We start from the raw sequence: 24,899 nt of genomic DNA on the forward strand, positions 1-24,899 counted from the left end.
GTAGATAAATTAATACATTTTAACATGATGTGCTGACAACCACTTAAGTAGTTCCAGCTGTTGGGGTACTGTCAGTTTTGCTGTCACTACTAATTAATTCCATTCCTCACATTGTATATGTGTTATACTGCATTGGCATATATGTGTCCTGTCACATGCTTGCTAGCAAAAATCACCTGAAAAATGTTATTTGCTAGTTTGAAATTGCCAAACTCGCCTAATATTTTGTTTGCCGTTCACATCCTTTCATGGTTACGAATAACCATGAAACAGGAATTTTTCAGTTTAAAAATAAAGCACTGTAAAATTTTATACCCCACATCATTGTCATAAGCATAGTACAGAAGGTGACAACCGTACTTGTCCATCCTGGTAAAGGATGGTGGGCACAGAACCAGGAGGGCACTTGTCAAATTAAAAATGGCGCTATGGCACTGTAAAGATTGGCTCTCTTCTTACATAGTCCAATCCCAGCTAGAACCGTTAGAGGATGGGTGTCTTCTTTGTGAATATAATCATAAGCTAATGAGATTCTTGTGATAAATTAGGTATTATAAAGCAGTCAGGACATACATACATGGAATAAAGATGATCAAGAATATTTTTGTAGTTTCCATATTGAAAAAATTGTATAAATTAAGGACTTGGTGACTCTCATTAAAACCCTGGTTTGTATTTGTAACATTGTATTTTAGAGGTCAATATATTAACAGTGAACTCTATTCTCTGATTACTGCTTCATGTACAGTCAAAAGGCATGAAAGGATGATATCGGCAGGCCTGGGTTTGCTGGCATACTGAGACTATAGAAGAAAGATTTTAGAAGTAGCAGCCCAGTGAGGATAAGCATGCTCAGTGAGCTCAGAATGCTCACAGATCAGAAGGTTAAAAAATTGTGTGAGAGTTGGAAAGAGAGAGAATGGAGTGACTGAAGCATGGGACAATGCAAACATCACATTAAAAGTATAAGCTTTCTTCAAGCTTGGTTTAGTGTAGCATATGAAGCATAATGGTAACATCCAGTATCTTTACAACAGAGGAGATAATTGCGTGTTCACTTTCATTGGCAACACATATAATTTGTGAGCTACATAAAAGCGTCTCAGTCAGTTTAGTTCATTATCTGCATCAGTCATATACATTGTTGATATACGGCCTTTTAAAGGTTCTGGTAGTATTCTGTTCTCATAAATATGACTTAAGCAATCCTAATGTGTTGCTGTGATGCTAAGTGGTAAAAGTGATTTGCAAAATATGCTTTAGTCATGACTTATTTCTACAAGCCAGTAAGCCCACCGCATTCAAGTTTTAATTATTTCCATCTCATAGGTTCTGTTTTTGTAGCTGAGGTATCTTCTGTCTAAACTGTTCTGGCAAACTTCACTTTTCATAATTTCATACAGAAAAGACTAAAGAATGTATACTTTGACTCCATTACAGTTTTCACTCGTGATAGTATTCTGTTCATGTAATTTAAATTTGTTGTGTTGGGAGGATTAATGTATGTGAAAGCCATCACAGCAGGTATAGGATGGCTTAATCTTGGGAAAAGACAGTCCATGCTTATCCCTTTCACTAACTACAAATACTCTGCCAGATGGTATTTTATAGTTACACTGGCAAGAAGAAATTATGCTTTGCTGCTCCTGGGTTTTCAAAATATGTTTGGGACTAAATTCAGAGTTTAGGCAGCAATAAGGAGTTACAAGCTACCGATGCTCTGGTTTCACCTATGGCCCAATTTGAAACCAATTTCACCTGACTTCAGGCTTTTGAGCATTTGGAGGTTGGCCCTCTGTGGTTTTTGTAGGGATCAGGCCCAGTTCTCCTGATCTTCAACAATTGTTGAGTTCTGATTCAGAATTGGAAGAGAGGCCGGGATCCACAGCTGAATTGCTAAAGCCAGTGGACCCAGAAATAAGCCAAGCAGTCATTGAGAGCCAGGCAGCTCCAGGTTCTATGGGAAAGTCCAGTGAACTAGCTGATATGGAAGGGAACAGCCCCAACAACGTTAGTCTAATCATAAAGCAATCAGGCTGAGAGGGCAGACCAACTGAAAAATGACAGATGCTCTTTTTGGTTTGGAAGGGAGGAGGCTATTAAGTTTGGAATCAACCTTGTATCATTAAGCTGCCTTTTTGTAAGGGGCAGTATTCTAACTTTGTTTCTTTAGTTACTGACTTCTGCACTTCTCCTCTTTTGTATCATAAAGCCTAACTAGCTGGTCACTTTTAACCCAATTGAGGACTTGTAGTTAGAAAGCCTTTTCCTGATCGGCTTGGAAGGAGCAGGAATAGACTAGCCAGGACAGTTTTAAACATGGTCCCTGACAGATACGTGAGACACAGTCCCAGAGGTCTGGAATTCTCTTGACTTTGGTACCAACATGGGATTTCCCTCCAATGCAAGTATCACCTTCAGGGAAGGGATTTTTCTTAGAATCTCAGCAGGGGAGGAATGGATTAGATTCCTTTTCTATGTCTGCTGTGACCTGGTTATCAGTCAGCTGTCACTCTCCACTTTTTTTCCTAAATATAAATGCATTAAGATGTTGTGAGTCTCTCAGTGAGCCATATGGCTAGTGGGGCAGCATACAAATCAAATTAATAATAATATCCCCAATTTTGTGAAGCAGAAAGAAACTTCCTCATGATAGAGATCGCTCTGCCTTCAGAAGTTTAACCACTGAATCAGTGTTGTCTGCTTCCCTGTTTAGCACAGCATGCCTTTTCCAAGTCAGTGCATAAGTCACAGTTTTATCCTGCAACAGCAGACAGTTGTCTTGATTTCAACTCTGGAACAAGGAAGACTTGTGAGCTGCTTGAAAATGCAAATGTTAGCATGTGTGAACTATAGATCTCATTGTTCACTTCTGTATACAACTCAGCCACAGCATCTGTACAATTTTCACCAGTACACTATACTATACTCTTGAATATTAGTGGCATCCTAGTTCCTCCAACACAACTGTTGTAAACCACCCAGGAGTTTTGGCTGTTGGGTGAGATAGAAATGAAATTAACAGCACCCCCACCAACAGAACACACACTCCTTTATCAAAGATTGGCATAACTACTGTCTAAAAGTTACCTCTACAGACCGCTGCTGCATTAGGCTTTACTGACAATATGCAGAGTGCCTGGCCTTAATACAACAAGATGTTTATAAGGTCTATAAATTTTTATGATTTATATAAAGATGTTTTTAAGGTTTATAAATCACCACTTTGTGATTTGTTTTGTAACAATTCTGGCATTAAGCATTGCCATCAAAAAAGCTGGGATATCACTAGCAACTCTTAGGTAAAATTATATTACAGTCTAGTCCTATGCATATTTACTCAGAAATAAGTTTTGGGAAGCAAATTCCCTTGTAAGTGTGCATAGTATTGTAGCTATCAATCATAACAATAACAGCTACCATTACAGTGGAGCTAAGAAATTGTTAGATCCATTTGGCTTAGCTAATGCAGATTTGGTAGTATTTGAGAATGAGCATGGAAGAGCCTCTAAATGTTTTAGGAGCAAGATAGGAATTGGGTATTATGTGTCATATTCAAATCTGGAAAAGTCTACTTCCCATTTGGTCAGGGATATTTTCTCCCATATGTTAGCACCTGACCATTGGAATTTGATGCAAGTGTAAAGTGGGATGGAATACTAACCATTAATTGTTTTCTTTTCTCTACTCTGGATACCTTTCAATATTTTATATATGTTTGAATTATAGTAAAGAAGACTGAAATTTTACCATTGCTTCATTGTTCTTGCATTAGGGTAGAAGTACCTAAACCAAGGATAAATACTAGTTCATGGGTTTTGAACATCTGAGGAATTCTGAAGGGCAGCTGTCATATTTCTGTGCCACATTTGTGAATTAATATAAACTAGATTTAAATTTTTAGTCTTAGAAACAGTTGTGCTTCTGAGGAATCCTAGTTCAGCTCATGTATATTCACATCTTTAAATTATAAAAAATAAGCAGAAGGAAATGAGCACTTAGGAGCTGTACTGTAATGTCTTTTCTGAAAACTTCATTTTTCTGTGATCGTGCCCTGTTTTTCCATTTTCTACATTCATCAGTTCAGGATTTGACAATTTTGCTGAAGTTCAAAATATCTGGCTTGTTTGGATAGCTGTCAGATTCTGTTAAGATATGTGGGTGTGGAAAACATCCTGTACTATTTTTATTTTTAGTTAGGGAGAAGCAATTTATAATTGCTGATGTTAGTGAATCATTATATTCTTGGATACATCGACTGGGTTCTGCGGACACATTAAACTATGCTGGCTTATAAGTCACTGTGGTTTAACATATTGCCTAAACCTAGCATGCTTTCCATAGAAGGTGAGCCATGGATTGTTACGTGGTTTATTAAACTTTGTGGCCTATGGCTTAGCATGTCATCTAGACCTAGACAACACATTTAGCTATAGTGACACCAAAACTATACAGAGCCCAGTAGCAAGAAAAGGCAGAAAAGTGATGTACCTCTGATCAGGTAGCTCTAGATGATGACAGCTGACAAAGTTGGTTGAGGGGGCATTTTCCCCTGCATGGCCTACTACTGTCTAGTCCAAGAGGAAAGCATCTTCTCCCACCTAGCCTTGCTTGATAAGCTGCCCACAAGCAAATGAGGATAGGGATGGGGGTCAAGTGAAGCCAGCTGGGAAGCGAAGTCATCTTCAGCCCACTGGAATTTATCTCCCTCCAAACAGGGTGGCTCCTCCTCACTTGGGGTGGGAGTAGTTCTGCTTGTCAGTACTGTGCCTTTGATTGACACTGAAGGGATCCAGTCTTTAGCCTTATTCCCAAGACAAGTAGACTGGACTCTTTAAATGACAGCCGAGGCAACAGTCCTTCTGCTGCATTGGTGATCTAAAGTGACTCACACTGCTAGACTTATTCTCAGGGAGTAAGGCAACCAGAGTATGTGGTTCCCCCATTCATCCATCAAGTGGAGGTACTGCTCAGCTGAAGTGTCTCCACAAGGCAAAGTGGAGAGGAGAAGCTCTGACAGCTTCCCCAAAGTTCTGCTTGGCACTTTAAGGAAGCCATCATCCCTGCTTCCCTCAGTATCTCCATAGTGTCCCCTGAGAGACAGGTGGAAGGACTGAGGTGAAAAGGTGAGGGAGTGGAAGGCACCCTAGCCTCTCCACATGCATAGTCTTCTGTTGGACACAAGGATTTTTTGATTGCAGTGTGTGACTAAAATTCCCAGGGGGCTGCTGTGTCATGCAAACCCTCCCATTGATTCTTCCTTTACTAACTTGTCACACAATTATATACCTTCAAAAATCCTACCCGAACAAACCAAATACTACATATACATTGCTCAGTGATAAGTAAAAATGAACCCTAAATAAGTAAAAGTGAACCCTAAATAATTCTCGTTCACATAGTATGCCCTTTTTTCTATTTGTCTTTGTGATTTTTCTTCAGGATGCAAGAGGCCGTAGCTGGAATTTGGTGTGATAAATAAAAAGCAAGGGACCCACAGCTGCTTTTTCTGTCTTCCCAGGGTTAACTTGAACATCTGCCTATATTTAGGATATGTCATATTTAGGCTATGTCATGTTTGAATCATACCATGAATTGCCTTCAATGTTGAGGTTCCAAAAGAAAACAAATTTTTCATTTGCTACTTGGCTGGGTGTCCCACAACAAGAATGTATTTAATCTTCTCATGTTCTTGAGAGATGACTCCTGTAATATTTATTTAATGTGACCTAGCAACAATTTCCTTTCCCTCCTTCTCATTTGCTTTCCTGTCATCATGAAAAGTACCCTCCCTTCTTCTTCTTTTTATTTGCCACATCTTTTTTTATTCTCCACTATTCTTTGGGGTGATAGTTACATTGAATATTTTCCCTGCTTGAAGCCCTCCAAAAGATGCCTCTTAGCTCAGAAGAAAAGAAATGAGTTTCAGGTAGGGAATGCCTTTGGCATTCAACAGAACTTACATTATTGAAAAGAAACATGTTTTAATGGGAGCAGATCACCTTTTAGCAAATATTATCTGGGATTCGGAGGTTGAGGGATACGTGTATACATAGGAGTGTGGGTGAACATATGGTGCTTTTGTAAAATCATGGAACGGAATGGTGTACATCGTTTTGCTTCTGCAGGAGCCCTTGCACTTTCATGAGGTGGTGGATGTACAGTCACTTGGACTTTAGTAAAATCTAGAATTAAGTTTGTAGTGCTTTGTTCGTAGTTATTTCTGAAGCCAAGGTGGAAGAGATTCCTCCTTATTGTATCTGAGCAGTAGAAATACTTTTGCCTTTCTTTAATTTCCAACTTTGCAAGCTTTCCTACAACCTTTTAGCTGTTCATGTTTCTGAAATGAGCACAGGGAAGTACACTTTCAAACTACAGTCCTGTGCACATTTGTCTGATTAGGAGTGAGTCCTCTGAGTTCAGTCTGTCTTATTTCTGCGTGAGTTTCCATAGAATCTCACTGTTAACATATTACTGCCTATTTTTATGGAACCTTACCCTGCTGTAGGGCAGACTGTGACTTGCCCTGCTGTATCTGAAATGTAAACCTGACCCTTTCAAGAACTGTCATCAGGATTCCTTGAACTGCTGGAGATAGTGAGCATTTCTGTGGTGGCAGGGAGGACAGGGAAGGATGAGAATGAATACTAGGAGACAAGAAATGTGATACGAGAGCTTTGTTAGTAGGAGTAGGGCAAACTGTTAAGCAGGCTAGAGGTAGTGTAGCCCGCACATAGGTTTTAAATGTTTCTAATATGCTTGGAAAGTGCAGAAATATTGCTGCAGTAGTAATATTCAATATAATAATGTATTCACTTCCTAAATATGACTCCATTAGGAGGCTTTGTTGTTGGCTTTCATTAAATGTTTTAATTTAGATAACTATGCAGCCCACCAAATACTAGATATTCACTTGAAAACCCTTGTGAAGGGTGGTAGTCAAATATTTTGCCTTCAAATACCATGTATTTTTGAAAGATGGTGAAATTAGTTAGAGTTTTAACATTTGGATGGCAGAATATAACTTTAAGAGCTCATCTGTTATCTTTTCCTTTCACATTTCAGGATATATGATGCATTGTGGAATGAGAAAGCATTCTTTGCATCATCCTCTTCCCTTCAGCCTCCCTAATTAAATTCTTTGGATTTTAGCCAGAGAAGAGAGTTGTGACTTTAGCTCAGTAGTGCTGACACAAGGGAATAATTTTCTTTCATTTGTGTAATCATCTGAGTATAACCCAGTGATTTTAAGAACCTTTACGTTCAGAATAATATCAGTAGGAGCAGTACTGCGCAGAGCTGTGACTTGCCAAATAGATGATGTGAAATTTCACCAAGGAGTAGGATTTGGATGCTTTCTGTCCCCAGCCTCTCATACCAAGATCTACATAGACTGAAAGTCCCTTGATAAAGAACCCTCAATGAACCATACCGAATTTATGGGGGTGACTGCATTCTTGCTGCCCTGACGTCTCAGTAAGTTCAGAAAGAGATGTCCTGCTTTGTTCTTATTTGTGTTCTTGCGTAGCATTGGAAAGGGCTCAGATCCCGATCGATTCCTCTAATTCCAGTGGGATTTACTAAACAGGCCACAGTTTCAAATACACTGGAGCTACTACATGCAAGATAATCTGCCCATGTATCTGTGTAACATTTTATGCACACTGTGTTTGGGAATTTGGGAGGATAGCATAAACTTAAAAGTGGGCAGAGGGGTAGTTTCCAAAGATTTGAGACATACTGGCAACAGTAGCGCTAAGCAAAGCATGGTTAATAAACTAACTATCTTTCAGTGTAAATGTTGGGGTTTATTGGACAATAGTGCATTATGACTTGATCTGAACATGTGAATTTAGGTAGAAAAAATATTGTATTGAACAAATGTATTTCTCTGTGGTTTACCAAAGGATTAGATAACAAAATCAATTGGAAAGAAGTTTGTTTCACTTCGTGTGTAACCAGTTTGTTAAGGCAGTTTTCTGCACTGACTTGCTGTTGTCATGATAATTTCTTCAGTGTAGCTTTCAATAGTGCTGGAAAGAATAAACAATTCCATATCAGGGTTATGTTCTGATTGTGGTGTTTGTTTGGTGTAACTGTTGCATTCAAGCTAACTAATGCATGTTTGTTTCTTTTGCAGAAGTTGATGAACTGCTGTCGTCTCTTAAGCATGTGCAGCACACCCTGGTAGACCCCCAAAGTCAAGAGGAAATAGCTCTTATTTTACAGCTTGTGCAAAATGCTGACTTTCAAAATGCTTTTAAGATACACAATGCTGTTACAGTCCATATGAACAAGACAAGTCCTCCATACCCTCTTATCTCCAATGCGCAAGAGCTTGCACAAGAGGTGTGTATTGTGAACATTCCTATCTAATAATTAAAACTACCGGCAGTGTTCTTATTCCAAACTACCAACATAGACATGTTATTAAAATAAAGATAGACCATGCTACAAAGATAGGAAAGAAACCTGTGCATAACCTAAGTTACTCTCTTTTTCGTTGACCAGAAAATAATTATTTTCAAATATGAGAAGCAAAATGTTGTAACTAGAAATTTGAGATAACAAATAGCATCAATAGTCAATATCTTAATTCAGTACATTTGTAAATGTCCTCCTTCAGGCTTAGATCTTTGCATACAATTCAGTGATTAGGATCCAGTGGAACTCTTGACTTGTTCTGCTGTCCAAGGGGGCATTGGGCTTGTGTTTCTTAAACAGAAGACCACCATGTCAAATACCAAGTAGTTTTGACTTAAAGGAATTGCAGAAAGCATAATGTAATATATGACATGGTAATCTGTGCAAAGAAACAGTGAAAAGAATGCTACGTGGCATGCATAAGCCTTTGGCGGTGCCTGAAGAAGCTCTTGGGATTCCATTCAATACATAAATATGAGAGAAGATCACTGGGTGCTTCCAGACGGAGGATTTCTGTGGTGGTGTACAGTGGGGTGCTGACACTTCTGCCAGTTCTCTTCTTTCCCACTGATTCCTTTTCACGTGCACTGAGTCCTGCTGATTGTGTTACACAAACAGGACCTATCACTCGCACAAGGGAGATTTAGTGCTCCCTAGAGAAATCCCAGAAATGGGTGGAAACTCTCACGTACGCAAGCTGCCTTCCACCAGAAATGAGCATTTTCAATTGTCCTTGGAACCATTAAATCACCATTTGCAGAAGCAGTGGGGGTCATAGGAGAAACAGCAGGGGCAGAGCATGCCCTTTGAAATACTGGAGTTAGTGCTAGTCCATCTTTTTTCCCTTAATAGATTTTTTGTATTAAGGAAAAAAGATAAAAGAAGTGATGGGAAAATACAGGAGGATTATGATGATGACTTATGGGCCCGCATAAAATTTGAAAGAAGCCAAGGTAATGAAGCGATAAAAACCTTATCGGGAAGCACCCATAGAATTTTATTCAGCACTGAACTATTGTTTCTAAATTATTGGCATCTGGAAACAAAACTGAGTGGAGATGTAACAACATAATATGGCAAGTATAAGCTTGACTTTTGCCTGTGAGCTTGGTTGTCATCTCAATAGATGGCTGAGTTTATTTTCTGCTTTTTGTCTCCTCTGTGATGTTGACTCATGTTTTCTATTGTACTGTTGTGCTGATAAGTTAGAGACTGGGTTTGCGAGACACAACAGCCCACTGTAGGTTGCTGGCTGTGATGGGTTGTAAATGTGAACTAGTCCCCACAGGCTGTCTTGTTTGAGGGCAACAAACCACACTGACAACCCATGGGTTATAGCAGGAGTTGTTGTACATATTATTGCCTGTCATGTCACCTGAACCAGTGTAACTAATCCTGTAGTGCGTACTAGACACCCATTATTGAGCCTCTCAGCAAGAGTGACAAAACCCCTTGCCACTCTTGCCAAACAGGACTCAGATGATTGCCATTGCGACCTGCCCCCAGATTGCCAAAGGAGCAGCTAGACTGACTTCCCCACCTCCCTGGCATGATTGCAAGACACCTTGGGTTCACTGTGGCTTTTTTCACTTTAAACAATCTTTTTTGAGATTGTAAAAGGTGGCTGTTCAGCCTGCTTTTGCAATCTCTGTTTTGACAGCTGAAGACAATTACTTCAAACTGCCCCAGTGGCACTTTGGAGGGACTGCTCATGGTTGCTAAACTTTTAAAAACATGTTTTTATTCATCCATAATCTTTGCTGATATTTGAGAAAATTGAGAGAGAGAGAATTGTGCGGGGGTGGGAGGTTCTGGTGCAGAAGTAGAGATCCTTGGGTGGGCAAGGTGCAAGGAAGGTCATGCAAACAAAATGGCAGAAAAGTATACAGGTGTATAGGTCAATATGACTGTTTCGTGTCCTGTTCCCAATGTACATTGCACACCTGATGCTTCTCATTCCCATGCAACTGTGGGTGTTCACATTTGTGCAAGTATTTAAAGAATTGTTTTCAAACGTTTGTGAAAATTGGGGTGGCTATTGGACACCAGCAAAACATCTGCTTAGAGAGTCTTTGGGACTAGTATAGCAGAATATCAGTTAAATAAATAAAACAAAAGCAAGGGTGGAACAAACTAAAAAATTAAAAAATGTTGGCAACCACAGGTAGTCCCTCCAGGATTCTGATGTGGCACTGTGAAGACACTGCCCATAGCTGCCAAAACAGGAATTACGAAAGCCAGCTTGACCAGTGGCTTTTGCAATCTCAAGAGGGAAAAGTGTAAATGGGGGGCGGGGGGGAGCCATTCTTAGAAACAGCTTGGGATTCTAAAAATCCCAGGGGACAACTTCATCCTCCTGTGGCATCCTTGGTGTGCCTGCAAGGGGACCAAGGTGGGGAGGGGCCAGCAACCCATGGTGTACCCAGTTAGGTGTCAGACACACAGCAGGTTGCTCACACAACAGCCAACCTACTGTGGCATATTGTCAGGACATGTTGCTGTGGTTTGTATGTGCCCGTAATAACTAGATAAATTTAAAGTAGACATGACTTGGGAGTAAATGTGACTTGTTCCGTTTTCTCAGTATTGTGCAAGTTCTCATAATTACAGCCCCTTAGCCACCTCTTCACCAGAATGGTCTAAAAATTCAGGCTACTGTGTTGAGCCTTATCAGCAAAGCAGCTCTGGCCTCTGTAGTTCTTCTATTGTTTAAAATGTTTACATCCAAATTGTTTCTGGCTATTTGCAGTTTCTTGACTGGTTGAGATGAGAAGCCATGGTGGCAATAGTAGTATTAATAATAAACATTTATAATATTTCTTCAAAGGACTGAAGACTAAAGTCTATTTTTATATACACATGCCATACATTCTCAATTATGGCTAAATAAACTATAATATTGTACATATATTTGGTGTTATCTAAGAAAAACAGGGAAGTCACCTTTTAGTTATTAATTACTTATTCAGAGGGGCTAGTTTCATATCAATCAGGTTTCATGTTAAGGAATATGCAGTTGGCAAAATACATTTTTCCAGTGAATTACAGATATTGATCCATTTTCAAGACCTCCTGCATCATGCCCATCAAAATGGAAGCCTGCCTGGATCAGTAAAAAGAAAATTACTTTCCTAAGCCCTCTCATATTCACTACTGCAAGACAATTTCAGATCTTCTAGTGCTTCATTTCTAATCTTCTATAGTGTCAGAAGAACTCTTACAGAGCTCTTTGTTTAAAATGGGCTAGTCACACATTGAGAACCAAAGCTTGTTAAATTTATTCTGTCGTTTGGGCCCTCTGCCTAGACAATTTTTGGTTCTGTCCCTTTCTCTGTGACGTATTTCATACATGCAGCTAAATGCAACACTGCGCAAGTGAGTGTCCACTCATGCAACAGGATGTCTGTCTGCATGGTGGGACTTCCTGATCCTCTCCTCTTCCCTGAAGCCCCCTTTCCTCCTCAGGTCATTCCTGGAGTGCCCTGAACCCTCTGGAGCAGAGTTGGGGGACATGCAGGGACTACGGGGGGGGGGGGGGGGGAATGCATTTCACTAGTTGTTTTGTTTTGCTTTTGGAACAGCACCACTGGATCCAAACCAAATTCTGACAATATAGAATTAAGGAGACTTAAGGCACTGGGGTGATTGTGCTGTTGCAGTTGCGGGAAATTTCCTATCAGTGCTCATGAAACATTTATTCTTGCATTCTCAAAGCATAAATTGCTCTTTAAACTCAAGTTTAGAGGAAGCAATTTAGACTTCCTAATGAAGGCAGCTTTGACAGGAAATATTTTAGAATAATTTAGATGAAGTACACAGATGCTGCTTACACGCCCTATTGGAGCAGAGTAATTCCATTACTAATTGATCAAAGTTTGCAAATTCAGCAGAAGGAATATTATAAATTCTATAGTTTGTTTAAATGCTGAATAATTTTGTTAGCACAGTATGCATTTCCTTAAATTGCTTAATAACAAGGCAAAGAAAATATGATTTATCTATTTTTCTGAAACTTTAATTTAATTAGAAGGCTGAGTAAAGCATGCAGGCTTAAGGAATTTATGTGGAGATTAACTCCCTAAATAATGTGGTGCACATTGTCTCTGATACAAAAATAGCCATTGAACATCAAAATTAATTAATTTGATTTCAAAGCCAGTTGAACTTGACAAAATTGAGACCGAGGGTTAGGGAAACATAAGCTTGATTTTTCAACAACAACAACAATTGGAAAGTTAGGCTAGTAATGAAGTAGGAAAATACATATTTAAGAATTTCTTTAACAGTGAACCTATTGTATAAAAACCATATGACCACATTATAAGAGGCAAATGGCAATTTCTAGTGTTTTTTTATTCTGAGTACTAAAGGGAAAGATTGGGAGCAATTGTTTGACTCATTTGAGGGGCCATTGCATACTGGGGATTCTCCCCTCTAAGGCAGGAGAAAGCACTCCAACTCCGGAAAGTGGAGAAGGATCGCCACCCCCTTTGCCTGACCCCTCACACCTGACATGGAAAGATCCTTGCTGGCTGGTTGGCTGCCTGCCAAGGTCAGAACAGTGACCTGGGGAAAGGGGGGAGAAGTGATTCATTGGGTGGCGTTGGGAGGAGTGTGGAGAGGTGAGGATTATGAGCTATTCCAAGGTCTCTCCATCCCCTTGCATTCCAAAGTGTCAGCTCTAGCTAGGCTAAAAAGTTGAGTTTGACAAGGTAAAAGGTCTAACGAAAAACACAGGGCAGGAGAATGGGGAGGCAAAGATTACCTCCACAGCTGCTCCTGCCCTGCAGTACAGAACTAGAGGCTTCTGAGCTCAAGGGCTTCTAATAGTTGAGGCTACAATCAATAGGACTGTGCCCTAAAGAACTGTAAACCTTTCTCAACCAATTCATATGACCAAAAGGACCCAAATACGATATCTTTGCAGGAGGAAAGAATGGTTTGGCTACACAAATATCACACTTCATTATGACAGAAATATCTTATACTGGATATCAGAACAGAAGAACAATCCAAATAAAATACCCAAGTGAACAATATTTTTTTTGTTAAGTCAGAAGCTTTATTATTGCCTCTCAGAGAGCTAGATTTAATTTAAATCAGTATCACTTAATTATTATCACCTTGCAGAATGTCTGAAAAATGCACAAGTCAAGTCCTAGTAAGCCTCCTGTTGCAGCAGTGACTTAGGTTTATCAGGAGTTTAATAAATATAATAGCAACTGTATTAATTTTTAATTATCCTGATTTTAATCTTATTGTCAGCTGGAAAAGATTGAATGCTAAAAAAAATTTAAAAAAAATTTTTTTGGTAAAATCAGCTTGTACAAGCAGCTTCCTCCCTATTTTTCTTGATTCCTTCTTGCCATTGTATTCTCCCATCCCACTTTCCAGGACTTTATCAAGAGTTTTCTAATGTTAGAAGAGGGTTTTTTGGGGAGGAGCTGTGTGGAGGGAATGGTTGCAGAATTCCTTTTACATGCTGTACTTTCAATTACTTTTGCATTAAGTGCAGTCAAGAGCTGATACAAGTTATGGTCCATGCAACAAAAATCTGATCTGCTAAATGCTAGAGGTCCTCTCCCACCCCAGAATGGACTGATAGAAAAGGAGGAAAGGAGAATACATGAGTTTTCTAATAAACTAAAATTATATAAGGTTCAAAAAGGTAGACAATGTAACCAATCGATCCAAAATGTGTGATATTTTCTTAATTACTGAAAAAGTGCACAATATTTGTTGGCTAATATAGATCATGTTAATTACATACGGTAAAGTGTATTTTAGACAAAATATATACTTCTGAAGTTCTTCTGAAGTTTCCTTTAAGAATAAGTTGACTGCATCAGCTGTTTGAGATTCTGTTGAGTCAACATGGCAACTCTATTGCTTGGCTTCCATTTGAATCAAGAAAAAGACCAAAGAAGCTTACACACATGTTTTTTATCCTTTTCTGTTCCTAAGCAACTGATTATGGATCAAAGCTAGTGCCACAGTCCTGCTGAGGGAGATATTCCCTCTGAAGTGCAAAACTGATAGTCTGTATATAGATCAGACTTCCTTTCTTTTGGAAATTAACTTTGCCTGGTTACCTTTATATGCATATTTTTAAATGGCTTTTTCCCATCTCAGGCAGCTTTGCCCAAATCCTCAATCATTCCTACATTTTATAAATATATTTTCCATGTGTTTGTATGAATTGCTATGTGAAAATACCAGTCTGTAGAAAAACAAGCTGGTAAGAATTGCACCATACATTGTAGAAGATCATAGTACCTGTCAGTCAGAACATTACTTAATGGTAAGAATTATTCCATTAATTACCAAGAGCTTAGGATGGAACTAGCACAATATCTATAAACAACAGTTGGAATCCTATGTTAGCTAAATTGGGTGAATGCATTGGTTGAAAGGCTTCTAAGGGAGTGTTGGCAGAAGGAAATGCTCAATTCTATTTTGACCATCGTATTTTGCTTTACACACACTATTCCAGACAGTGAGGAGAAACTGAATGAAGGAACAGGTTAAGCAACCTCAGTGTTACACTTCTTTATTGAAAACACATGCACACACACATCCTCTAATACTTTACCTGATTAAGAAATAGGAGTTGGGAAGCTGTGTTTACTGATGAAACATATCCCAATTACATGAAAGTGATTCTTGTACTGTAGTTTGTGGTATGTGTATGCGTAGGATGCAAAGCATCATATTTTTGTGTTCTCCTGTCTTTCAGGTGCAGAGTGTTCTGAAACCAAGCCACCAGAAAGACGGTCTGGAACTTAATTCTCTATTAAATGCCCCTCACATTCAGGTGGGAACTAATAGTTTATTTGAAAGCGTTGACTATTTCCATTGCTTTCTTAAAGTATGTGTCATAAAAAGCATGTTTTTCTTGCCCCATATGATCGAATAATTGTATGCTGGCAGAAGCATAGAGTGTCATATAACAACTGGAGTTTCATTTGATGTTTGTGCCCTCCATGTCTTTTGCTGCCAGATAAATGCACTGTTTACCTCTTCAGCTGTAAAAACATCTGCAACATAAATTTCAAAATTCTAGCTATGTATGTTAGGCTGTGTGCGTGTGCACATATTGCTGCTTTGAAACAATATTCATATGCTTTGAAGCATAATTCATATGACAAAAGCATATGATACAAGCCTAGTCAGATGTTCTGTCATATACAGGCAGCATGCTTCTTCGTAAAATGATAACAGTTGAGCAGAGATGTTGCATTAATTTTCACAGTCTCTATTTATAAACTCACAGCATCTTGTTCTGGAATATGGCTGTGCTGCACCTCTCTGTACAAGATAGAGCTCTATATTTGCTTGGTGGAATTCTTAAGTTGTCCCACTTAATACAAATTAATCTCACTGTGTGAATGTAACCTTCTATAAATGACTCTGTTTGTTTTACACCAGGCACTGCTTTTGGCTCATGATAAAGTTGCTGAGCAGGAAATGCAACCAGAGCCAGTGACAGATGAAAAGATTTATGAGAATGTTGGTCTATATGGAGGTGAGACAGTTAAAATAGTTCGCATTGAGAAGGCTAGAGATATTCCATTGGTGAGTATTCTGGGTCAAGTTCCAAGGTGGCTTCCATATTATTTTTCTCAGTTGGTCTGATGTTTGTGGCACATTCTCCACTTTAAAACAAAACAAAGCAAAAGAATACTGACACATTCACTCAAATATAAGAGAAGGGACATACATACATACTCTTTTTTAAATTTACCAATGTTTCTGTGGAATGGAATAGGAAATTGAGGAGTGATTCGCTTTGGCTCATTCTGCTGTAAAAAGATTCTGCGGGTGTTCTCCAGTGTGTTCTTGAGTGTAAAATTAATCATTTCTTGAGAAGTTAAGCTTAAAGATATTCCTGTATTACATAAGCACAGTTTAAATCTGATCTGTGACAGAAAATACATTCTTCCAAAAAATCAGTTTAAGATACAGATTTGGCAATGATGTTGCTCTTAAGGCCAGTATGTGGTCTTACCAGAATTTCTTCCAGGAATAATAATGCAATAAACACCTATGCTCAAGATGCCCTCTGAAGGATTGTGCTGTTCTACCACAAACTATTGTTCTTTAGTTACCCTCAGGTACCAGGACCTCATGGCAACCCAGTTTTCTTCACCACTTCACCATTACCTGGAGCTAGCCTTCTCTTTTACACAATAGATTGGGTGACAGCAAGGACATAACTGTCTATGTCCCATTTATAGCTGGCTCAAAACTTGGTTTAATATAATGCATTCATTAGTGAGGGTTAGTAATTAGAGGCAGAATCATCAGCACAAGAGCTGGCTTAGCCACATGGTTGCTATATGCTTGAAGTGGATTTTTTATTTATTTATTTTTTATTTATTAAAATATTTTTATGCCACCCCATTCGCCGAAGCCTCGGGGCGGCTTACAACAATAAATTACAATAAATATAAACATTAAAAATCCAACAAATACGATATAAAATAAGCCGCCCTGGCCAGATAAGGTCAAATAATACTAACAGTTAAAATGCCGCTTAAATAAAAAGGTCTTCGCCTGGCGCCGAAAAGCAAATAACGACGGCGCCAGGCAGACCTCTCTGGGGAGCGCATTCCATAACTTAGGCGCTACCGCAGAGAAAGCCCTCCTCCAAGTACCCACCCTCCTAATTTCTTTCACGGAGGGTTCCCGGAGAAGGGCCTCTCCCACTGATCTCAAGGGGCGGCTGGGCATATATGGATGTAAGCGCTCCTTCCAGGTATCCAGGTAATGCTAATCTATGCAATTGTTCTTCTATCCCTATCTGTCTTATTCCAGTAGCTGCTTCTATTGAAGGCTTTTAGTATTCAATCAATGTAGTATTGATTACATTTTTATAACTAAGGAATTATTTGCCCTGTGAGGCTCAGTTGCCCACCTTCTCCATATTCCACCAGGTTATAAAAACTTTCCTGTTCCAGCAGGTCTTCACTTTTCCTTTTATCCAGTACACTTGCTATCTGCTGAACATGTTTGTTTTATTTTATTGAATGTTTTACATTATATAATTCATATCAATTGCCATAAGCCACCCTGAATACTTTGTAACCACTAGAATGCCAGGATCTGTACATAAATCAATCTGTTTTCATTCCCTTCACTAGATATTATATGAAATATATTGGAGTGTGCATTAACATTAGAAGGTAACATCCAGAATAACATTAAATAATTAGAATTAATCTCAAAAGACATAATAAAACAACATAAGAATCCAAGAAGCAGTCTAAAAGCATGAGGACTATGCTTTAATGGGATGCATGCTCTCCTTATTAAACATACTATGGGACCATTCTCTGGTTTTGTTTTGTTTTTTTAATATATGTTCTCCTGTGTGCTACCTATAGAAACAAAAAAATGTTTAGAAACTGTAGGGAACTTGTATGTCCATCTTGAAACAAATTCAGGGTAGTATTTAGATATATGATATTTTGTTGTGGTTGCAACAGCCCTATGAAGTAGGGTAGACTGAAATTAAAACTGACCTTAAAATTCCCAGTTGGGATTTAGAAACATAGAAACAGGGCGTGTCAGAAAAGTCTCCTGGGCCATCTAGTCTGACCCTTGGCTCCAGCCGGCTCCACTCATGACATGCCTACCATGTGCATGTCTAGCCTGATCTGAACCTGATCTTCCTGGTTTTTATATAGCCTATTACACCACAGCTCAGTTACAGGATCTTTCTGATATTTTCACATTGTCCTATTCAATAATGCAGGGTGCTACAGTACGCAACGAAATGGATTCAGTCATCATTAGCCGAATAGTGAAGGGAGGTGCGGCAGAGAAGAGTGGCCTATTGCATGAAGGTGATGAAGTTCTGGAAATTAATGGAATTGAAATTCGTGGAAAAGATGTTAATGAGGTTTTTGACTTATTGGTAGGTTGGATCTCTTTGGGGTTTTTTTTTTACTATTGTGGTGTTCTAAACTGTTGATTTATATAAACCTGTTAGGCGTAGATTTACATTTGTTGAATTCCAAGTCAGAGGTAGAAACATTTTGCTGAAGTGTGTTCAAAAAGTATGCACCTTGCATAGCTAGCAGCTTGTTTGTTTTGAGCTAGAATTTGGGGTGTTCGTTCTGATAGTGTTTGCTTTTAATGCATTTATGGAAAGAACAGAGCAAGAGAACAAATTGATATGAAACTATGAAATGAACTCTTACCAGAGGTCCATGGCACAAACTTTTCCCAAGATTGGTCCATCTTTTGTTGTCCTTTTTCTTTATCTTTCTACCTCTTCTTGCTTCCTTTGTCTTGTTCCTTCTGGAATTGTTGCTCCTTCCATAATCTTTCCTTTTTTGAACACCCAAGTTTGTTCTCACTGAAAACCAAGACCTTGCAGTAACTTACTGCAACTAACTTAAAGTTTGTATAATTGAAATAATCACATATTCTTCCTTTGCCTACCCGTGCCTGTATTCTCTGTCCCTTTCTCCATTAGTTCCCTATGTCTATTTTAGATTGTAAACCATTTGGGGTAGGACCCTGTCATAACTGTTTACCATGTACATAGATGGCAAGTTATACATTACGTTCTGTGTAGCCTCTTCCTGGTTCTGAGTGCCATTCCCATTTACCTCCTAAATTCCAGCTGATTAGCACTTGGAGCTCCATCTGAGTGATATCTTTATTGTTCTAACACCTAGCCTAGCATCATCTTGGCCCATCCTCTCTGTTGATGGTTAGACCTGGAATTGAGTTGTAAACACAAGAATGCTGTGCTAGATCAGATCAAAGGTCCATCTAATAAAGTTTATTGTTTCCCAACAGTGGCCTGAAACATATGCTGCCAGGCTTGTTGCTTACATTGTCCTTCTGCCTTGTCCAATAGATCAGAAAAGAAGAAAATAGTATTTCGTACAAATGTGCTGGAGCACATCCAAATGGAGATAGGGAAACTAGAATTACAGTTCAGAAAGAAGAAAGACTGGCAAGCACTACTTGAAATTTCTCTCTCCTGTCCAAACTGCTTTTGCTTACCATGCAATCTCAGGATGGTTATAAGCTGTTACTTACTGATGTTTTCCCTCACAGGCGGATATGCATGGTACGCTGACATTTGTACTGATTCCCAGTCAACAGAGCAAACCACCACCTACAAAGGAGACTGTGGTATGTGACTGTAGCCTGTTTACAGTATATAACTACACTGCGAGTATTTCGTTGATTTGGTTTTGTGTTGTTTAACAATCTCATATTTCTACTACATTGAAGGATAGACTGTATTTGATTATACCTCTGCTTTGAAAACAGATACCAGAATCTTTAGTTTCAATAGTCTTGGGCATCACCTAAAGATCACTTATTATATCTCTTTTGGAATATGCAACAGAGACAGTCCATTCATTATATGAGGGAAGAACATAGTAAAACTCAGTCTCTAAGTGTAAGTGATGGGATGGATGAAGGCAAACAAATGTGAGCTTAATCTAGCAAGAGAGATGTGTTCCTGCCTCATCAAAAGAAATTAGGAATGCAGCCTGTGCTGGTTGTGGTTATACTTCCCTTGAATTCAAGTGTGCAGTTTGCTTTTCTTTCTGGATTCAGCCTGAACCTGAATGCCCAGGCTTGGTGGTTACCAGGCATGCATTGCTCAGTGGAGGCGAATGTACCAACTGAACCCATTCCAAGTGATGTCACGTCTGGCCATACTCCTTTTGGACTATTGTAGCAAGCTTCTCATAACGCTGCCTTTGCAAATAAGAATCATCTCTCCATCCAACATGCTACAACCACAGCATCGATGGAGGCTGCTACACAGAGCATGGGGCTCCCTTGCTGTAGCATATGAAGCTGCCTTAGGCTGGGTCAGACTATCAGTGCCTCTAGGTCATTATTGTCAGCTTTGACTGGCACTGGCTAGGATTTTTTCTAGCCCTGCTTGGAGACACCCAGGATCGAACCTGTGACCTTTGGCATGAAAAGCTTGTGTTCTGCCACTGAGCCTGACCCTTATCAGTCTGCTTCAGGGCACAGTTTAAAAAGCCCATTATGATCTGTCAGGTCCTATACAGCTTGGGACCAAGTTGCCTGAAAGACCACATTTCCTCACCTCAGCTTGTCCTGTTTTTAAGGTTTTCCAGAGATGCTTCCCTTGGTCCCACCACCATCAAAGGCACATTTAGTGGGGATGTGAGGAGGGCCTTCCCAGTGGCCTCCTCCCTCCTTGTTGAACTCTCCGTTGGGGGTGCTCTTCTGGCTCCTCCTCTGCTGCCTTTCTGCTGTCAGGCAAATATATTTTGATTCAGGCCAACTTTAGGCATGTATACCAATCTGTTGCCAAAGGGTTGCATGCTATTTTTTATTGTTGTGTTTCTAACTGTGCTTTCCTTTTTAAATACTGTTTTAATTTTGTTTTTGACTTCATCTTAGTGTTAGTATCAGTAGTTGCTTTGTTCACCATTTTTGGTGAAAAGTTGGATATAAATCACATAAGTAAATGAAAGTATTTTTCAAGCAATACATTTTCCTTAGACAGTACTTTACATAAGCAGGAGAAGGAAATCTACCCAGAGTACTCTTGATAGTAGGTGTACTAAAAATATAATACATTAATTAAAATGAGATTCACCATAGATTCTGGGACTACCCTACATGAACATGAGAATCAGTGCTTTGAGGTCTCTATTTTAAAGAGAGCCCAAGGCCCTCTTCTTTCCACTTCATGTTCAATTTGCAGAATGGCTTTCTGGGGATGCAGTGGGGAATTACTGGTGCATGTGCTAATCCTTCCACTTTCTAGCAAGGGCCACTTTCTCTTTATTTGTTTTTCCATTAAATCTAATCCCGATTAGCCAAATATATGAAAAAGTATTTTAACATGTCTAACATTTAATTGCCTTCCTTACTGGTAATTTGGACTTCTGTCCTTCTGTATTTGATGAGAGACTGAAATCTTTTGCATTCAGAAGGAACATTTTAGCAAAGATGAATCCTTGGGATTATCACTCTATTTCCATGCTTGTTTCTTTGTTTCCTAGATTCACGTGAAAGCTCACTTTGACTATGATCCATCTGACGATCCCTATGTCCCTTGCAGAGAGTTAGGGCTCTCCTTTCAAAAGGGAGATATACTTCATGTGATCAGCCAAGAAGATCCAAACTGGTGGCAGGCCTACCGAGACGGAGATGAAGAAAATCAGCCTTTGGCAGGCCTTATTCCAGGTAGCCAGTCATGGGGGTGGGGAGGCAGGTTTAAAAAGTTTAAAGTTCTTTGTGAACCATCAGGCTGTTTGGATGGGGTCAGATCTGCTTTGTTGTGTACCTGAGCAAAAGAAGCTATAACATTTTATATTTGATGTTTTATACCATTGTAACATTTATAACATTACAATAGGCCCTTTAAAAAAGGATGTGTCAGGTGCTGGGCTGCTTGCATTTAAACATGAATCTTGGTAAAGGAATTATCCTTACCTAAGTGTCCTGTTTTTTCAATTCTGTTTTAAGTAGTAGTAGAGCATAGGTTTCTGGGTGGTTTTCTTCAGGATAAGAATGTTAACGTATCCTTGCTCTTCTTGCTAAATGCCTTGAAAGCAAACTGTGTTTCAGGTGCCCTCATCGATCTGGGAAGAGAAGTAAATGTGTTCATAGCTTGGGTGCTGAACGGAAGATTATAATAGGGTTAGGAAAGTGATATCCTTTGGACAGTGTAGCTGTTACTGAGTTTATTAGCTGTTATTTAAAAGGTAGGAATCCCCATAATGACAGTGCAGCATCCAGTTAATGCTATCAGTAGGAACTAGTTTCTTTTGCACTTCTGTTTTTTATATCTATTTTGCTTCTGCTGCTGCTGAATCACTACAGTGCCAGTTTATTGCAGGAGCAAGTTAGGGTTCCTAAATATAAAGCAGTGTACAGCAAGTACTTTCTTGGGTTCCTGTCCTGAAATCTTAGTAAGCACATAAGATATGATGCTATTTTCTCTCCCATTCCTGCAAGATTATGCAATTATTTTCCCCAGAATTCTAAGAAAAAATCAGATTCCTTGTCCATTAAGAAATATAGTGCCCTTTGAAATAGCAGTATATCTGTGGTACATTTTTGCATTACTAATTATCTTTATATGTATATTTTACCATTAAGGAAAAAGTTTTCAGCAGCAAAGAGAAGCTATGAAGCAAACTATAGAGGAAGATAAAGAGCCAGAAAAATCAGGTAGGTGAAAATGTTCAAGGAATGCCTGCAACAACTAATAACCTTAGAAGAAACTTGACATTGGAGTTCTACCCTCTCTTTTGTAGGGCAGATCATGTACCCCACTGATAATTAACCCATATCTTCAGCTATTGCAATACACTTGAGAAGGGCTGAACTAACTAAGAAACTGCCGCTAAGGCACTGCCAGTATAATGCCAACTCTTTGGCTCAAGACCAAGAACAGCACCATGCTAGGACAGGCTCCTCCAGTTCCACAAAGCCCCAGATAATAACAGTTATGTTTTTCCAATGTGGTTTCATGAGCAGGTACATCCGACCTTGAACATATTTGCACTGTGATCATAAGAAATCATTTGGCCTTGAAATTAACCAGGAGTTATCAAGGCTAATCTGTGTGTGTTCTCATTAATAAAAGACTGTTCTAATACTGGCATCCAAAATAAAAGTGAAAATTCTGTAAACTTCTCTTCTACATGTTCTAGCTAATGTTTAATTAGCTAATTATGGGACCTGTAATTGTCTTTTGATATGACAGCTATCTTCTGTTTTGACATTGAGGTACCTCCTTGCAATATCTCTGTTCCACTTGGCTTATCCCAGCTGGCTTTCTTTTCCTTTTACTTTCTGTCTTAACATCTCATCTTTCTCTTTAAATTGCAAAGGTGCAATCCTATGCAAATTTAGCTTGAAAACAAGCCCAGCATGTGCCAGTATGCTGGGAGATGTAGGCATTTTTTACTGACTGACTTTGTTTGGGATTGTGCCCTAAGCCGGGGACAGAGTCTCTCTAGTGTTAATTTTAATTTCCCCTGCAATTGTGTATGCTTTATAAATGATTTTATTATTCAACTGGAAAGGCTTTGTTATGTATTTGGATAACTTTGACTCTTTTTCTTGAACTTCTAGGGAAACTTTGGTGTGCAAAGAAAAACAAAAAAAAGCGGAAGAAAGTTTTGTATAATGCCAATAAAAATGATGGTAAGAAGGGATTTCAATTGATATCAAGGTTTATTTCTTAGTTAAATAAAGTTTTAACAGGCTAAGTTTAGCTGATCAATTTTTTCCAAGGGTCTTCCTTCCTAGTTTTCCAAAAACACAACAATCAAAACTGAGCTGCTTATTTAACAATACAAAATATAACTTAATTGCAATTAACTGTTTAATATAGATAACATGAATTATTTCTGCTGTTTATCTTCCTCTTTGTTCTTCCCCTCCTTCCCTTTGTTTACTTTGTCGTTATTTGTTTTTCGGTGCCAGGCCAAGACCTTTTTATTCAAACAGTATTTTAATAATCTTTAATATTTATAGTTTTAATTATGCAGCCAGTGTGTTTCCAAGTTTTAATTGTAATTGTAATTCTATTTGTTTTATTTATTTGTTGTTGTGAGCCGTCCTGAGGCCATGTAGCAATGGGGACGGCATATAAAAACTCTAAATAAATAAATAAATTCAGGATTGCCATGTTACGGGGTCCACATGCACACACACAGCTCCCTCCCTCTGCCCACACACCCACCCACACAGCAAGTATCCTTGAGGGTAAAGCACTCGAAAAACTCTGCTTGGGCACCCTCAAAGGTGGTCAAGCCTCTCTTTGTCTTTTATAGAATCATAAAATAGTAGAGTTGGAAGGGGCCGCCATGAAGGCCATCGAGTGCAGCCCCCTGCTGTTGCAGGACACCATGTTACACCAGGACCAGGAGCAAGAGATCATAGCAAGAGAAGTACAGATAACTAACTGGCTTTTCCACCTGATGACAGTGCCACAGGATGCTGCTATGAGGAGTCCTTAGCTTTCAGGGGGATGAATGGTTTCTGCTTTAAGGGAAGAGCTGGAAACCCCACGTGCATAATCTTGACTTGATTATACAACTTTCTCTGTCTGTGTGTTGGCTAACCAGACATTGGTTGTAGCCAGCTCATTATTCATTTAATTAATTTTAATTAAAATATGTTAAGGTAATTAACTTTACTATAAACAATTCATCTAATGCTGGGGGGAAATCCTAATGCTTCCTCTGTGTTTAGGCATTTTAAGCATGTTTACTACTAGTTAACACTTCTGTGAAAGATAGCTCCCATTAAAATCTAATGTTACTTGCTTATATGTCATTGCATACAAATTAATACTTGATATGTACTCAAGGAACAGCTAATTAAGTACTAATCCAGTGTTTGTCTTAGTACTTCATTCTGTTACTTCCTGCCTATATTAAAATGAAAATACATCCCAGTAAGAATGTGATAGGAAAACCTGCAGAAAACTGCCCAAG

The 24,899-nt window shown here is 39.0% G+C and overlaps 1 protein-coding gene across 1 annotated transcript in view; it reads left to right on the plus strand.

Annotated features, from left to right (window-relative positions):
- The window catches only part of PALS1 (protein associated with LIN7 1, MAGUK p55 family member), a 64,953-nt gene that overhangs the window by 25,099 nt on the left and 14,955 nt on the right, over positions 1–24,899 (plus strand). The window contains exons 3-10 of the mRNA XM_044436921.1: positions 8,141–8,349; positions 15,161–15,238; positions 15,853–15,999; positions 18,182–18,343; positions 19,501–19,578; positions 21,447–21,630; positions 22,549–22,620; positions 23,530–23,601. Of these exons, the coding sequence (XP_044292856.1) occupies positions 8,141–8,349; positions 15,161–15,238; positions 15,853–15,999; positions 18,182–18,343; positions 19,501–19,578; positions 21,447–21,630; positions 22,549–22,620; positions 23,530–23,601 (1,002 nt within the window). The remainder of the gene's footprint in view (positions 1–8,140; positions 8,350–15,160; positions 15,239–15,852; positions 16,000–18,181; positions 18,344–19,500; positions 19,579–21,446; positions 21,631–22,548; positions 22,621–23,529; positions 23,602–24,899) is intronic.

This window comes from Varanus komodoensis, unplaced genomic scaffold (assembly GCF_004798865.1).
Source record: "Varanus komodoensis strain SLA01 unplaced genomic scaffold, ASM479886v1 scaffold3, whole genome shotgun sequence".
Classification (NCBI taxonomy): Eukaryota; Metazoa; Chordata; class Lepidosauria; order Squamata; family Varanidae; genus Varanus; species Varanus komodoensis.